At 34.1% G+C, this 15,960-nt stretch overlaps 1 protein-coding gene and 1 long non-coding RNA gene across 3 annotated transcripts in view; one reads left to right on the top strand and one right to left on the bottom strand.

Moving 5' to 3' along the window:
* Positions 1-13,881, bottom strand: part of LOC112631140 — a 50,317-nt gene extending 36,436 nt beyond the window's left edge. The window contains exons 1-2 of the long non-coding RNA XR_003121077.1: positions 13,769-13,881; positions 9,880-9,932 (exon numbers count right to left, since the gene is read on the bottom strand). This is a non-coding gene — a long non-coding RNA (uncharacterized LOC112631140). The remainder of the gene's footprint in view (positions 1-9,879; positions 9,933-13,768) is intronic.
* The window catches only part of PRKG1 (protein kinase cGMP-dependent 1), a 1,342,290-nt gene extending 1,327,970 nt beyond the window's left edge, over positions 1-14,320 (top strand). For both annotated transcript variants that reach the window (XM_025395656.1, XM_025395655.1), the window contains exons 14-18: positions 345-508; positions 6,922-7,044; positions 7,127-7,189; positions 8,445-8,511; positions 9,767-14,320. In XM_025395656.1, coding sequence (XP_025251441.1) covers positions 345-508; positions 6,922-7,044; positions 7,127-7,189; positions 8,445-8,511; positions 9,767-9,865 — 516 coding nt within the window. In that variant the 3' untranslated portion in view covers positions 9,866-14,320. The remainder of the gene's footprint in view (positions 1-344; positions 509-6,921; positions 7,045-7,126; positions 7,190-8,444; positions 8,512-9,766) is intronic.
* Positions 14,321-15,960: the final 1,640 nt, after the last annotated feature.

The following is a 15,960-nucleotide window of genomic DNA, read 5'->3' as shown; positions in this document are numbered from 1 at the left end:
TCTTTAAACATTTTTATGTACAGAAGAGATTCTGTGTTTATACCCTAACTTCCATTAGCATAAACAAAGGAAAAATGAAAACTATATTCAGAAAGAAAGATTTACCTTTATTTTTAATGATGGGAATTTTATGCTATACTCACATGTCAACTTTTCCAATTAAAACTGAGTTTCATCAGGGAGACTTTGTTTACAATACAGACTATTCCTTTGAGAAGATAGAACTATAAAAACGTGCATGTTTTTAAATTATTATGATCATTGGTGTACTTCAGCAAAATAATTTATTACTTTAAAACGTAATCATAAGAAGCTTAAGTATCTTGCTTTTCTCTCTTTGAAAGGTTGATTTTGGCTTTGCAAAGAAAATAGGATTTGGAAAGAAAACATGGACTTTTTGTGGGACTCCAGAGTACGTAGCCCCAGAGATCATCCTGAACAAAGGCCATGACATTTCAGCCGACTACTGGTCACTGGGAATCCTAATGTATGAACTCCTGACTGGCAGGTATGGATATTGATAGGGAACTGCTGATAAAAATAGACCAGCAAACAGCTACACACTCCCGCTTTTGTCACTCTGATTAAACCATCTTAAAGTACATTTCACCATATCTTGGTACCACAGTTCAATTAGTTATACGAATGACCGGGAAAAGTAAGGTATAAAATAGGTCAAGCTAGGGCAACCACCTCAGCACCAACTTTTGGTATCATTATTGCTCCTTTTTTTTTTTACATATATGAATGTGGAAGGATATAATGTCTTTCTGTGAGATATTTTAGCCCAGTCATTTAGCCAGCAATGAAACAGGGGAGATGATAATCATATGAAAATATCTAGGGTCAATTCTCTATAGAAGTAAGAGGACCTGTTAGCAACTGTTATATCTAAATGAAAGGTGACTGCTTTGTAGATCTTTCCTGTAATGTTATAATCATCAACTCAAATAGGCACTAGGGACACCGCAAGGTATAAAGCAGACTTTAAGATCCTCAAGGACCCATACTAGAAGAACAACAAATACACTACCATGACATGTGCTAAAACAGTCAGTGACAGAGGCGTTATACAGATTTCAGAATAGGGCTGGGTTCCTAAAGAGGCTTTTGAAGAATGAATATAAGGCAGCTGTGTCTTGAAGGAAGAATAGGACTTAAATGTAGAGACCAGGAAAAGGGTATTCTAGGCAAACAGGCATGGCTTAAACAGAAAGGCAATAATGGTCACAGATATGGAGAAGGTCCATGTAAGAAAACAGGAACAGTTATCTTTTGACGATCATGATTGCTGCACTTGAGTGTTTGGCCTCCATCTACAGAGGGAATCATTGAGATTTTCTGACAAAGGTTGAGTGATATGCATTATGGTATTTAAGGAAAACCAAGTTGGCAGTAATAGAGCTAATTGGAAGAGGAATAGGAAGCTAGTTTGTAGATTGTTGCAGTAATTTAGTTCTAGGACACTGACAACCTACAGTAGGGCAAGGGCAATGGAAAGAAAGAGTAAGTGTGAGGCAGGATGTGAAGAATTACTTAAGAGGACTTAGTTACTACAGTGAACATGAGAGGAAGACTGAGGACTTTGAGCACACGGTACTCCGTGAGGATTCAGTGCATACAGGAAACACGTAGAAGAGTGTCTCGCACATAGTAAGCATTCCATGAATGTTAGCAGCTGCTACTGCTACAACGACAACAATCATTGCCAGAAATAGTTGTGTTTTGATTTTATTTTTATTTATGGGCATTTTACATTATTGTTCTTAAAGTTTCTCTGTTGACTTCAAATAAATTATGTGTGACCTAATCCAATTTTGTTCAATGTGGATTGTTCAATTTTCTTCTTGTGGATGTAGGTAAATTATTTTAAAAGTATGACCAATTAAGTAGACCTGTAAAGATATGAAAAATTTGGACAAAGTAGAAGGTTAAATTTAACATATGTATGTGGATGGATAGATAGGTATATAAGCAGAGGGATAGATTAAAAGGTAATCTTTCTGTGTGCTTAGAATTGCTGTAAGAACCAATTATATAATAAATAGAAGAAAACTAAATATTAACTATTTTTGAGGAAGTAAAATATTTACTTATAATAACTAGACTAAAATATTAACCATGAAATGTCTAAACCTTATGTGTTTAGACATTTCTCTACAATCATTTGTTTATTCATTAAGTAATAAGGTAAAAACGATTAAAACCTTAATCTTAAAAACTGGCATGTACTAAACTGTAAGAAATAATTAATAACAGAAAAACCCTTAATTCTTTACAGATTTCACAGGCTACAATATCTGACAGGAATATAATAAAACTTGGAATTAATAACAAAGATTTAAAATAAAAAGTCTAAATACTTGAAAATTTAAAAAGCATTTTTCTAAATAACCTCAGGCACATAGAAATTATGGAATAGCAGAGCAGTAATAAAAACAAAGCACTCTAAGTCACAATTTGTGTTGTATGGTCAAAACCAAACTTAATTTTTTTTGCTATAAATACATATATTGAAACATTATGATTAAAAATACCTAAACTTAATATCCATTTCAAGAAATAACAAGACAGAAAGAATTTTGGTCAAAGACAACAGCATTAAAAAATCTTTACTTTTCTTTTTCTACCCAAAGAGATGACGGTGGTGGTGAAAGACTAAAATATTTTTAGTCTGGCCAAGATTTGGGGTGGGAGAAGGCAAGAATAAAACAAGTAGGATGATCTTTAGTTACAATTAAAGTTCCAACAAACACACCTGCCAAACACAGTGAAGTGCGGCATGTGACTAGGAATGATTCTTGGACTACAAGCATGACTCCAAAGTATTTTGGTCCTGAATGTCATATCTAATGATCTTCGATAGTAATAATAACATTTAAAGGATTGGCTGGACCTTGTAAAAGCAAACACTGTTCATGTAGAGACGTAATTAAGTACTACAGAATGAAAGAGGAACTGAGGTGAAGGAAAACTCATACAAATGTACCAATTCTGCCTTTTAAGGCTTATAATGTTGGTCAATGAAGCAACAGGGAGTGAAAAAGGGGAGAGAGGCAGTGTAATCACATAATTTCGGAGAATGTGGTGGGGCTTCTGTATGAGCCACATGACCTCCCTGAATGCCTTAAATTGAGGGCAAAGGAAATACATGATCTGGTTATAAGGCAACAAACTGTAGTGAAGGCTGGTGAATTTCTCATTGCTTCCTAACCTCCAATCTTCCCTGTTCTATTCTTCATGGTGGGCAGCCCAATCTAAGGATAAGTAATAGTCAGAAAGGGTCCCAGGGAAGCCAGTCCCTGCCCCTCTTACAACCCCAGCCCCCTTCCAAGCATACACACCAACTCCTTTCTTACTTATTTTGCTGAAGAATCCATCTCCCCCACCAACTTAGGAAAAGATGAATTTATCTCCGTTTTAGATTTTGATTCAGCTCTATTCCAGTCACATGGCATTCCTCTAGTGATCGTCATTTATTGGACTGGGTACGTAAATTAGAGGAAAAATTTTAAAATACATTATTGGAGGAGAATTCTTTTTTTCTACAATAGCTACTCAGTAAATAATTTCTGACGAATATAAGTCCCTATTTCCACTGGTAGACTTCCTATAACTATGAGGGGAAATGGCCATGATGAAACTAATGCTGAGTATGGCAGAATGAAAAGCTGGAAAAACTCCAGGTATTTAAACCACTGATCCTACCAGGTCTAGAATTTGCCCTACCTCTGGAATGTGCTTTTGTAAGTTCAATGTTTTCTTATTTTAATCAGTTTGAGCTGATGTTTTCCATCTATGTCAGCTGAAAGATGCAAAGGTAAAAGACAGCTAAAGAACACACAAGAAAAATGAATCAAGGAAATATAGGAGGAAGTGTTCAGATAAACTCTTATCTATAATTTCTTTGAGGCTATCAAAAGTATGATCTCTCTAAAAAGTAACCTCTAAGATATTTGCCAGTGTTCATAAATGGGAAGACAAGTAACTAGCAGAGCTCAGGACTATTACAGAACTGAAAGTCATGCTGTAAGAACAGAAAATAAAATAGTAACAATTAAAAATGCAGCAAGGGAGATAGTAGACAGGCTTGGAAAAAATAATGAAAAAAGAAAAAATATGATTTCAGAAAGAGAATCTATTGGTCAAAAAAAATAGAAAAAAACATCAATTATGTGTATGAATAGAATATTACAAACAGGAGAAAAAACATCTTTAATTACATAATAGAAAATCCATGGCAGAAAGACTTGACTCAGTGTATCTTTTTGATCTGCAGTGACCATGAGAAAACTGATTCAGAATAATAACACCACAATATGTTAATGTGGTGAACTAATGAATTAAATTCATTAATAAGGAATAGTCTTAATGGCATCAAAGCCATAAAAACATGGCATGTGTGGTATTGAGAGTCAAGACAGTTAAAGTTCCAGTTGGCCTCAGCCTTCTCTACAGCACCTTTAATGCCAAAAGATAGTATATCAAGAACTACGTAGTTCTGAGGGTCAGAGAAGGTATAACCCAAGTAAGTAATTTATGCTGAGTTAAGTTATTCTTCAAATACAAACACAACATATAAAGTGTGGACCCCAGGTCTTTTTCAAAAACACTACTATTCAATCAAGCCAATAAAAAGATGAATCAAAATAAAGCATTCAGGAATAGAGAAACTAGTAAAAAGATTGATGATGAGCTTTGGGTCTCATTAATTAGGACTGATCAATTATTAAATCAAATAATTTAAATTTGGGTAACTGAACAGAATGTAAATATTGTAGTGTTTGGCAATCTTAAAATAACACTAAAACCAACAAACATTAAGGTGAGAGGGAAAGCAGGTATAACTATAGGTATAGTTATTTCTCATCATTAATAATTAGTAATCTTACATATATTTTACAGTTAAAATATGTCATTAAAGAAATCTCTAAACTCAGTTTGAATTTTTTTTAATTTTAGAGAAATATTTAAGGAATTAATATTGGCTAAGGAGCACACATGTTTGAAATTTAGCCTCTCTTTTCATTTTACTCCTCAGTTTAAAGTAAAATTAAATCGAATATTTTTTAATTTAAAAATATGCATAATATAATCCTTTGTGTCTACAATCTACAGAGAAATCTATGAAATTATGTTTATCAAATGTAGATCATTCTGAATATTTTGAGGCTTTGGACGACTTTCTTCTAAATAATTTTGTTTTCTATATTGAATGAATATTAGACTAACATGCATCACATAAAAACCACAAATACCATATTTAATAATTGATTTTAGTTGTCTAAGATAAGCAAGTAAATATAAAAGCAAAATAAATATAAAGGCAAAACCATAAATTAGAAATCATTGCCAAAATTTGGCTCCTCCTCATTTTTTAAAGTAAAAACGAAAACTGGCATGTTAAGAGATTAAAGATAATATTCAACCATAGAATCACATAAAGAGAAAATTTTTAAATTCTAAGAGAATACTAAATAGATTTACATGTTTATACATTTTTTAAGTGATTTAAAATCAATAGGCAATTACTAGCGAATGACATATTAAAGTAAATAGCACTTTTCACGGAAAATCAAGGCAGACTCCATCCCAGCCCTTAACACGGGTAAATCTGCTACTCCTTACTTTAAATTACTCATTAGACTGCTTGATAAAAAGAAATAGTTTGAACTGCTCTTAATAAAAATGAAGGGCAAAAAATAATAATAATTCAGATTTCTTCCCCAAAGACACACAAAACTTGTATTAAAGAGAATAATTAAATTTCCAAATAAATCATTTGTCAAGGTGTATCATCATCTCCCCTCTGAACTGTGAGAAATTTAAAGGAAAGACCTGATTTTAGTCATCTTTGTACTCACTGAAGCTGCCACAAACCACACTTCAAGAATGGATAGGTTAAAAAAAAAAAAAAAAAATCAACAGATCTGTCTCATGAGGGCTGGGGTTTTACAGCCTTGCTAGCAAAGAGGATGCCTAGTGTTAAGTTATTTAATGAGGTCCTCTGAGCAGAGAGAAAAGGATAAGAGGAGTACTATTCTATAGAAACATTAGAGAAATAAATATTTATTGACCCCTTAGAATGTACATGCTGCAAACTCTACTCAACTCTGGGAATACCAGCAGAAAACAAACCTCTGGAAGGGAAGACAGACATAAAATAAATAATCACACAAATGAAAAGATAATTACAAAGTACAGTAAATGGCATAAGGGTGCTATAAAAGTGTAACAGGGACTCTGATTTAGATTAAACTTTAAATTAGAGCATGAAATTAGATTGTTAGGTTACGTGGGTTGATATAGGTTATGTAATTGGTTGTAATAGGTTGACCAGAGTAGGCCTTTTTGGAAACAACGTAACACTTATACTGAAACTTGATAAAGTGAGGCATTGGCCAGATAAATGTGGGAAGAACCTTCCAGGCCAAATAAATAACACCATGAGGTAGGAAAGTGCTCGGCATTTCAGTGGAACAGAGAAAAGGCTATTGTTTCTTTGGCCCCAGTGAGTGAGGGTGGTAATGGCATGAGATGGGGTAGTATCATTGGTGTTCCTGTGGCCCCTCCTAACGATTTTGGACTTCATCTCAAGTATAATGAGTCAGTAAGTGTGGAAAAGGTCAGAGAGTGAAAGAAGCATCTTGAATGACCAAGGACAGCATGAGGGCTTAGACTCCAGCACTGAAAAGAAATCAGGAGAACAGCAGATAAACTTGACCCATTTCTGGTTTTGCTAAGCGATTTACTTGGAAGGGCTTCCACATTGTTTTGCTATTAATCTACTTTCATTCCATTGTCACTATTAATCTAAGCCCCCCAATATGAATTGATGTCATCTGTGAGTTTATAGCAATTCAAGTGTTGTCATGTAGGAAATAAAAGTAATATCTCTTGTCATGTCTCTCATTCTTGCAGCCCACCTTTCTCAGGCCCAGATCCTATGAAAACCTATAACATCATATTGAGGGGGATTGACATGATAGAATTTCCAAAGAAGATTGCCAAAAATGCTGCTAATTTAATTAAAAAACTATGCAGGCAAGTATTTCAACCACATTATTTCTGAAAAGATCATAATGTGAAAAAAATAGATTTAATAAAACCATTATTTTATTTTTAGGGACAATCCATCAGAAAGATTAGGGAATTTGAAAAATGGAGTAAAAGACATTCAAAAGCACAAGTAAGTGTTCTTTCCTTATAATTTTAGGTTTCAGAGTTCTGAACACCTGCCATCATTTCCCCAGGGTGTTGCTTTTTAAGTTACTGGTGTAAAACTAGTGTAATTAGCCTATAGGAACATCCAAAGACAGTGTATAAACTAGTTAGGCTTTTAAATGCCTTTCTAGTTGTGATTATGAAACTTTATTTATATTTATCTGACAACCCTGTAACATAAGAAACTGAATTCACTGAACTCAGTTTCTTACAACTCATACCAACTAGCAATTTTTTCCTCTCTGGCACAAAAAAGAAATGTATATTTTAAATTCGGGGATTCTATTCTCTACCACAGAATTACAAACAAAAGTCCCCTACTGTATCTTACCTGATTTCCTAAAGACAAAATATATTTTTTCAGGCATTTCCTAATTAGGTGTTATAACAAGAGAAAAACATAAGCACAGAATACAGTGTTTTTTAAACAATAGCAACATCTTAAATATCAGACCTTTCCTATGTTGACTGGATGTTCTAAAGCTAAACTAATTGGTTTTTCTCTATTTGTTTGTGTAACACTGACAGGAAATTCACATCCTTATCAAAGAAACATGTTTACTAAAATAACTCTGAATATCTGAAAAGCCTGCTAAGAATTTGTTGTAAGCATTTGCTAATGGGGAAACCCTTCAAAGACAAAAGAAAACAAACAAGCAAAAACTTTAGTCTTTTTTGGTCCTTATTTTCACAGAAAAACTGTACACAAAACACCTTTATTCTTCATTAAAAAAGGGAAAAAAGGAGGAAAATGGGACATGTAGAGACTACTACAAAGATGCGAAAAGGTTAACTAGCTGACATTGTGCACTGAATCAGTGGCAAAAATGGAAAGTTAATTTTCTATCCTGACTTTTCATGCCCTGGTTCTACCTCCTTAAAATAAAATACCCTGTAAGACACAGGGCCAGATACATTATGACATTTATTAAATTATAATTATAGTGTAGGAACAAGGTCATAGAGACATGAGGACTGAATTACAAGGAAAAACTGTTGCATGTTCATTGATGTTTAAAATTTGACGGTTATACTTTTAAAAATATGTATTTCATAAAATAAACTAATTGGAAAAACATATGCAATTCAATAGGAAACGTTTTTGTCACATGAAAATGTTTGCCTAACTGCTTCCCATTAGCCATGGACATTGTATACATTGCAACAAGAAGGTTTTAGCTGACATAAAATGTCTTTATCGACGTTTTTTCCTTTTCTAGATGGTTTGAGGGCTTTAACTGGGAAGGCTTAAGAAAAGGTACCTTGACACCTCCTATAATACCAAGCGTAAGTAGACTTTCCAGCTTATAATTGTGTGAGACACTTGATGGTGTTTATGTCAGTCAACAATGATCTGTTATTTTTAAAGTTTAATCCTATGATTAGGTTAAACAAACGCTAGGAAAAATGTCACATTAAAATAATGACATATTCTAAAATCCAAGCTTAAAAGCAAATACATTTGGAGATAGTCGCTATAATTGTGTTTTACTCTTATCTTTTTTAACTATTCATTTTAAATCAAGTTTCCCTCATTTATGAACATAAGTTAATTTTTAGTATGGGAAATGTTCAAAAGATAGAAACGCAGACAAAAATATATAGGTGAGAGGATCACTTGAGGCCAGGAGTTCAAGAATTCAAGACCAGCCAGCCTGGACAACATAGTGAGACTCTGTCTCTCCAAAGAAAAAGAAAAGAAAATATTAACCAGGTGTGCTGATGTGCACCTGTAGTCCGTGCACCTATAGTCCTAACTACTCAGGCTGGAGCAGGAGGATCACTTGAGCCCAGGAATTTGAGGTGACAGTGAGCTGTGATTGCATCACTATACTGCAGTTTGGGTGACAGCGGAAAGACCTTGTCTCTAAAAAAAGAATAAAATAAAATAACACTTTTTCAAAGAGTCTTTACATGATCAGTTTTTGTTTGTTTGTTTGTTTGTTTGTTTGTTTGAGATGGAGTCTTACTCTGTCACCCAGGCTGGAGTGCAGTGGCGCGATCTCAGCTCAGTGCAACCCCCGTCTCCTGGGTTCAAGCAATTCTCCTGCCTCAGCCTCCTGAGTAGTTGGGATTACAGGCACTCACCACAATGCCCAGCTAATTTTGGTATTTTTAGTAGACAGAGTTTCACCATGTTGGTCAGGCTGGTGTTGAATTCCTGACCTCAAGTGATCCTCCCACCTCGGCCTACCAAGTGTTGGGATTACAGGCGTGAGTCACCACGCTGGGCCTATATGATTACTCTTAGACTTCTGTGGCATCTTTGTTTCCATAGCTCTAGCCAAAATTTATTATATAGAAAGATTTTTGTGATTATTTGTTTTAATCATACAATTTATTACTCACAAGGGTATAAACTCTCTGAGGATAAGAACCATGTCTATTTGTACTCCTCAGTGTGACCCTCAATACCTGTAACATAGTAGATACTCAACAAAATAGTCACTAATAGGGGATAAATACAGAATGCACTTAAAAATTCCAGCTTGGAATTCCACTAAAAAAAATCCACTAAAACAAAACTGTCCATTTTTTACAGGTTGCATCACCCACAGATACAAGCAATTTTGACAGTTTCCCTGAGGACAACGATGAACCACCACCTGATGACAACTCAGGATGGGACATAGACTTCTAATGTATTTCTCTTACCTGCTTCTGCCTTGCTGAAGACAGCTTTTTCTGAGACACAGCTGCCAGCAAACCTGAGGGAAAGAGAGAAGATTAGTGCTCGGGGTCACCATGATGCCTTTGATCGATGCTGCTCCAGTAACTACAGTGGCATTAGGACTTATTGCTTAGATGACAATAGTGCTCTTTACATGTTTTCTGTTTGAACCTAAAATAGCAGTTGACATGGTGGTCCTGAAGCAAAGCCTTTCATCAGTAAAGAGATGTTTTCTATTGTTGCAATGACCTTGCTTTGCTCTGATTATAATTTGAAAGACTGTAGGAAACACTTCAATCTAGTATAGGAGTCTGTACCTTGCTAGAATATTCAAGAAGATGAAAGAATAATATATTGAGTACAATAGATTACTATGGTACAGAAACTGGGCTATTCCCTTTCTTCAAGTGAAGGCTGTGGGATCTATTACTGCAGGCCGGTGTATATACCATACAAAAGAGGACCACACATCTGTTGGTCACAGAGTTCATGTCACACCAGTGCTAGAAGTTTCATGATTTTATTTCCCAGCAGTGCTGATGACAAGACTGAATGTTACCTTTTCTTTCTGACAGATTTTAAAAAATGATATGATAAAAGCACAACTGCTATAGATTCTGCTGAGACCTCTCATAGTAGGTATATATACGTTTTCACAGAGGACTGAAAAATAATGCATGATATTTGTTTTTTGTTTTTTTTTTTTGATAAATTGGCATGATAGAGTGGGGGAAAAAGCAATTCACAAAATCATTTCATATTTTTTAAAATATTGTGCTTAAAGATGGTCCTGGAAGTAAATGACTAGCAGCCAATTGGTTTTACCTAACATACCCTCAAACTGAGGCTTAAAGTATTCCCTTTTATAAAAATAAACCCTTGGGGTGGGGTGGAATGGGGAGGGATTAAAATTCATCCAAAAAATAAATAAAAACTATATAGGTGCTATGTATATCTTTCATCTGTAAATGTCAGTGTCTGAACAGACAACACAAATTCAAATCATTGTATGTGTAGCCAGAAACTCAAGCATTTTCACTGAAGTTATTAAACCAAACTCCTGTCCAATTTCACTTATACAACACAGTCAGTCTAGAGTTGAGAGACAAAGGTGATCATAAACCTATTTGAACTAGCTTCTTGTCTTAGGCCTGAACCGAAAAACAGACAACAAACAAAAAACAGGAATGAAAAACAAAAATAAAAGAAGTAGAAAAGACAAAGAAAGAAAGCCCAAAGTCAAAGTTAAGATTTACGGGTTTACGAGACCAGGAACATTACTTATTTGAGGTCAGAGAACAAAACAAGAACCTGGCCAGGTGTTGATTTCCTTTTTTGTGAATTAGCTGAGTCCATAAACTTGTCTAAGTAAGAAAGCAGTACAGAGGAAAACAGGAACCTGATTTTTTTTAAAAATAAATTTTAAATAGAACAGAATTCCTACAATTCTGCAATTTCATACCACCTAAAAAAGACTAGATTTGAAAATGTCAAGCTGATTTACTTTATTCACATGGAGAAAAGAATCCACATATTAAACTGAGTCCTTCACTGGCAGGCCAGTTGACTATTATTAGCTGTCATAAGTAACTCAGCCATTTGGAAGCATTTCCTGGACAAAATTGCATTATACCTATGAAGAAAAATATAGAAGCTTTCAAGCTGTCATTCTGTTTTGGCACTGTGTGTGAATTTGTTATATTAAATTGAGGCTTGCTTTTTTTTCAGTAGAGTTTTCTTTTTAATCAATCAAATGCCTATATTTCTGGAAGAGAAAGTCCAATTAGATCATTACACCTTAACTAAGAAGGCAAGTATTATAAATTTTGCTTGCATTGTTCTTACTCAGAACTACCTTAGAATATGATATCTTATGAAAATATAATATTCTCAAAATTTTGGAGGATAAAATGAAAAGGGAATAAACTTCAAGTAAAACTTTAATCCTAAAATATTATTGTTATTCTTGTGTTTCTGGGGTTTTCCCTCTCTTACAATTTCTCCAAATTGGTCTATTCCCCAAGATATCCACTGTTTTCCACAGATTTTAGAATATAAAATTAAACATATCAATTTAAAATCTAGCTATGAATGCTATTCCAAGAATTTTATATTTTTAATTGGCTTTTAAAAAATATATGATTCCAACATTACAGTGAATGTTCAGTAAATTTTGTTGAAAGATAATGTGGTTTAGGCATGCTAAAGATTTGCTAGAATATTAAGTTCACCTTGTTATTTGGAAAGAGAATCTGCTTCTGTAACTTTTTAAAAATCTGCAAAGTCCCAGAGATTAGCACTTACTATGGATTTTGGAACTATGGTTCAAGTCTAAGACAACCAACATGAATACGTTCAATGGAGAAGGAAGAAGTAGCATTCAGCACAATGTAACTGTAGATTGTTTCTTCCACTTGTTACTGCATCTTTGTTCATTTCACCCATAGCATTGCATTTGATGTCTGAAGCAATCATCACAAAATAAAGGTAAACTACATCTTCCGAGATGTACCAACAGAAAACATTCATCTAATTTTCAACACTGAATTTCTAGGATTTAAATCTTGTCTTAATGAAGACTCTAGGGCTAAAATTCATGGTCAGTTCCATAAAGTGCATCTCACTTTATTTCTGAATTTTTCACAACCCCTCTATTTTTTTACACTAAAGAACATCTGCATAAGTTAGAATAGTGCCAACTTGTTTGATTTGTTTTATGATTTTCTTGTTAATGTGTTGAGTATGGGAAATAAGGGCTTTCTGTGTGTCTTGACTCACAGGAAAACTGAAACTGCCAAGGGAAACAACATTAAAATAACTGAGATGGATTGAATACATTTGAAAAAATAATTTCTGGAAAAATGCTATACATGATTTTTATGTTTATATCTTCTTTCTTATTAATATATGAATCAGATCCATATGGCATTCAAAATAAATTTATTCTGATTATATTCTTTACAAGTCATAATTTTTACCTAAAGTTGTGGAATATGCATGTGAATTACACATGTCTAGTAATAAACTCAACTATTGAATTTTTCCTCTTTCATTTATAAATTACTGAACTGATGGTAAACAAATTTAATGAAATCAGCTACCGTATTGAAAATAAAGATATTAGAACTGATTTCATACAATAGAGGTGATCTGTGCATTATCCATAACAACTTTTCCTTTCACAATAGGACCACAGACAAATATTTATGTAAATAGATATTTTTGTGTGATATTTTGTGGTACATATAACTTTTTTTAGTGTTTCACAGCATTATTATTTCATTTTATTTGTATTGAATAATGTTTTTAGGTCCAAGTAGACTTGAATTAATGTCATAATTGTCAGTATTATTGAAAATTATGTCAACTGTACTGTTATTCATCTGTCCCATAGTTTAGAACATGACCTGGCTATCTGGCATTGTTGCAAGTGCCTTAAATTCATGGCATCCTATTAAAAAACAAATTTGGTGTTATGCTGCATGACAAAGACAAACACACCTCAAAATGTTGTCCTTTCTTAGCTTGCTGCGTTTTACAGTTCTTTCTGCTAACAATTTCTAAGCCTTTATTATATAATATTGATGAATTACAGAAATGATGAAGTTGTTCTCTTATTTCTGTTAAATGTACCAGAGCTGTGTATCTGTTAATGAGATACAGCGTCATTTCTGTGAAATGTATAAATGTATGTGCAGGTCAAATTAATATATGACATTCTATCAGTCTGTATACAGGTATTCCTGTTTTGCTAAGCTGTGCAGATTCTGTAAAAATAAATTAGTGCAGTCAAGTTCTAACATGTCTCATTTTATAGACTCCATTGACAATGGTCCAACCCAAAAGAAAAATGGAAATGACTGCTAACCACACCTCGTTATGATACCAATGATGAAAAAGTCACTTGGTGCACCTCTCAACAAAACAGGATGCTTTCTCCGAGTTCTTGTATATGCAAATCATTTATGAGGCAAGTTTTCAACAGAGCTAGAAAGCAAAACATTGAAAGCGTGTTGTTAGCCCTCCTCTCTGCCCCTGCATCAACAGACAGAGCTCTGGGACCTTGGCAATGACTCAGAGGTTGGGGCTTTCTGAGTAAAGGGACATTTCTTTAAGCATCATCTATCAAATTTATTTCAATGTATGATGTTTTTACAACTGGTCAGTTCTTTTGTATTCTTACAGCTATGGTTATTTGATTGTCCTCTTACAATTTGTTCTACATGAAAGAGTTCTTTGTTAGTCAGAATGCAACAAACTGTCATCAAATGGTCATTGACCACTTGCACTCTTTTGATGTAGATTAAAAACTTTTTCATAAACTTAACCTGCTTTGATTTGCTCTGTATTTTTCCTGCAGCTGTAATTGCTGAGTGCCTGTTGTATACTTTATAGAGTTGAAATAAAAAAATAATTACTTTTGAACTTAGTTGATGTTTAATTCCAGATAAGGTTCCAAGAATAGAATTGGTATATCATCCTAGATGAAATACCAGGTAGTACTGTTATAGAATGTCACTATAACAAAGTATGAAATACCTATAATCCAAGCATTCTTCATGAAATAATATACTATATTGTAATCTAATATAAAACTAATCCAACAAATTGGTTTTAAAGAATTCATAGGAATAATGTTGGGCCATCCAGTGTGAAAAGCAAAGTAAATACAGATATTTACACAAACTCAGAAATTAGCAGATTTCTGAGCATGACCACCACACAGTCCTTTTGGGCTATCCCTAGTCAAACTCTGTACTAGTTAAAACAATCAAAGGGATAATTCTTGTATATTACTACATCCTAGGAGGAAATGATTTCATATGAAGAGCAACTTCATGAGTCTTTGTCCAAGGATAGTTCACCTGATTCCTTGGCTTCACCATATGCACAAATAAGAAAAATCTGGGGAACAATATGATTACAACGAATTCAACTCTCTAAAGCCTGTTAAATATATTCTTTCTACATCCCTTTGTTCTTCTCTGTAGTAAATGATGCACACATTAAAACTGTCTGCAGCATGAAGATCCTCTCAATTACATTGTTTTTGTCTTTTTGATCTCACATTGCCAGTGACAGTGAGTTGAAAACCCTTGTTTGATGTAAACTAGAAATTCAGTCTAGGGAACTTTTTCAGATAAAGCCAATAAAACCACTTGAAAAAATACTATGTCACAATTGTACATCCAGTAATTCATTTCTTTTGCAAACAGAACTGTAACATAAGCTTTTAACATCCATCCTTTAAGTTTTTTCATACCCTTAATCTAAGAATGTTCTTCTTGATCGTGAAAGTTTTTTTTTATATTAATCGCACAGTTTTGGGAGGAGCATGCAGATCAACACAATCATTAGAAGGATGGGGAGGAGGAGGCGTCAGTGATGGTGATGATGTTGCATCTACATCACTCACATCTTGTGCATATTTCAATGGGAATAAATCAGTGTGCAATTTTTCAAGAATGACAATAGGAATCAATTCTAAATTTGAGATAAATGGGTTGATTGTGTGATCACCCAAATGATACCCAAGTGCAAATATTACAATGTTACACCTGCAGACCTACCTTGAGATTCTTAGTTATAGCCCTGTGTGTCAAGCTCATAATACAGGCCACCACATTAATGTTTCTTTTGTGTATGTGGGTGGTGTTTGAGACAGGGCCTCACTCTGTCACCCGGGCTGGAGTGCAATGGCACAATCTCAGCTAACTGCAGCCTTGACTTCCTGGGCTCAAGGGACTCTTCTGCCTTGGCCTACCAAGTATCTAGGACTACAGGTGCACATCACCATGCCCAGTTAATTTCACACTTTTTTAAATTGGGAGTCATATTGAGAGTTTTCCTCTGTGTCCCCAGATTTCTCCTTTCTAACTCAAAAAGTCCTATAAATTGATAAAACAGTAATATTTATCTCTGGCAGCTGATTTTTATCCAAGGTAAGTCTATGGAGCAAAAGACAAATCTATCTATCTACATGTCCACTAGCAAAGCCAAACAGGTTAAGCCTCAAATTTGTGCAAATAATAATAATAATAATAATAGTAATAATTATACAAAGA

Source organism: Theropithecus gelada, chromosome 9 (genome assembly GCF_003255815.1).
Source record: "Theropithecus gelada isolate Dixy chromosome 9, Tgel_1.0, whole genome shotgun sequence".
NCBI classification, from domain to species: Eukaryota; Metazoa; Chordata; class Mammalia; order Primates; family Cercopithecidae; genus Theropithecus; species Theropithecus gelada.
Note: the sequence above shows the minus strand (reverse complement) of the source record. Positions and strands in the feature narration are given on the sequence as shown.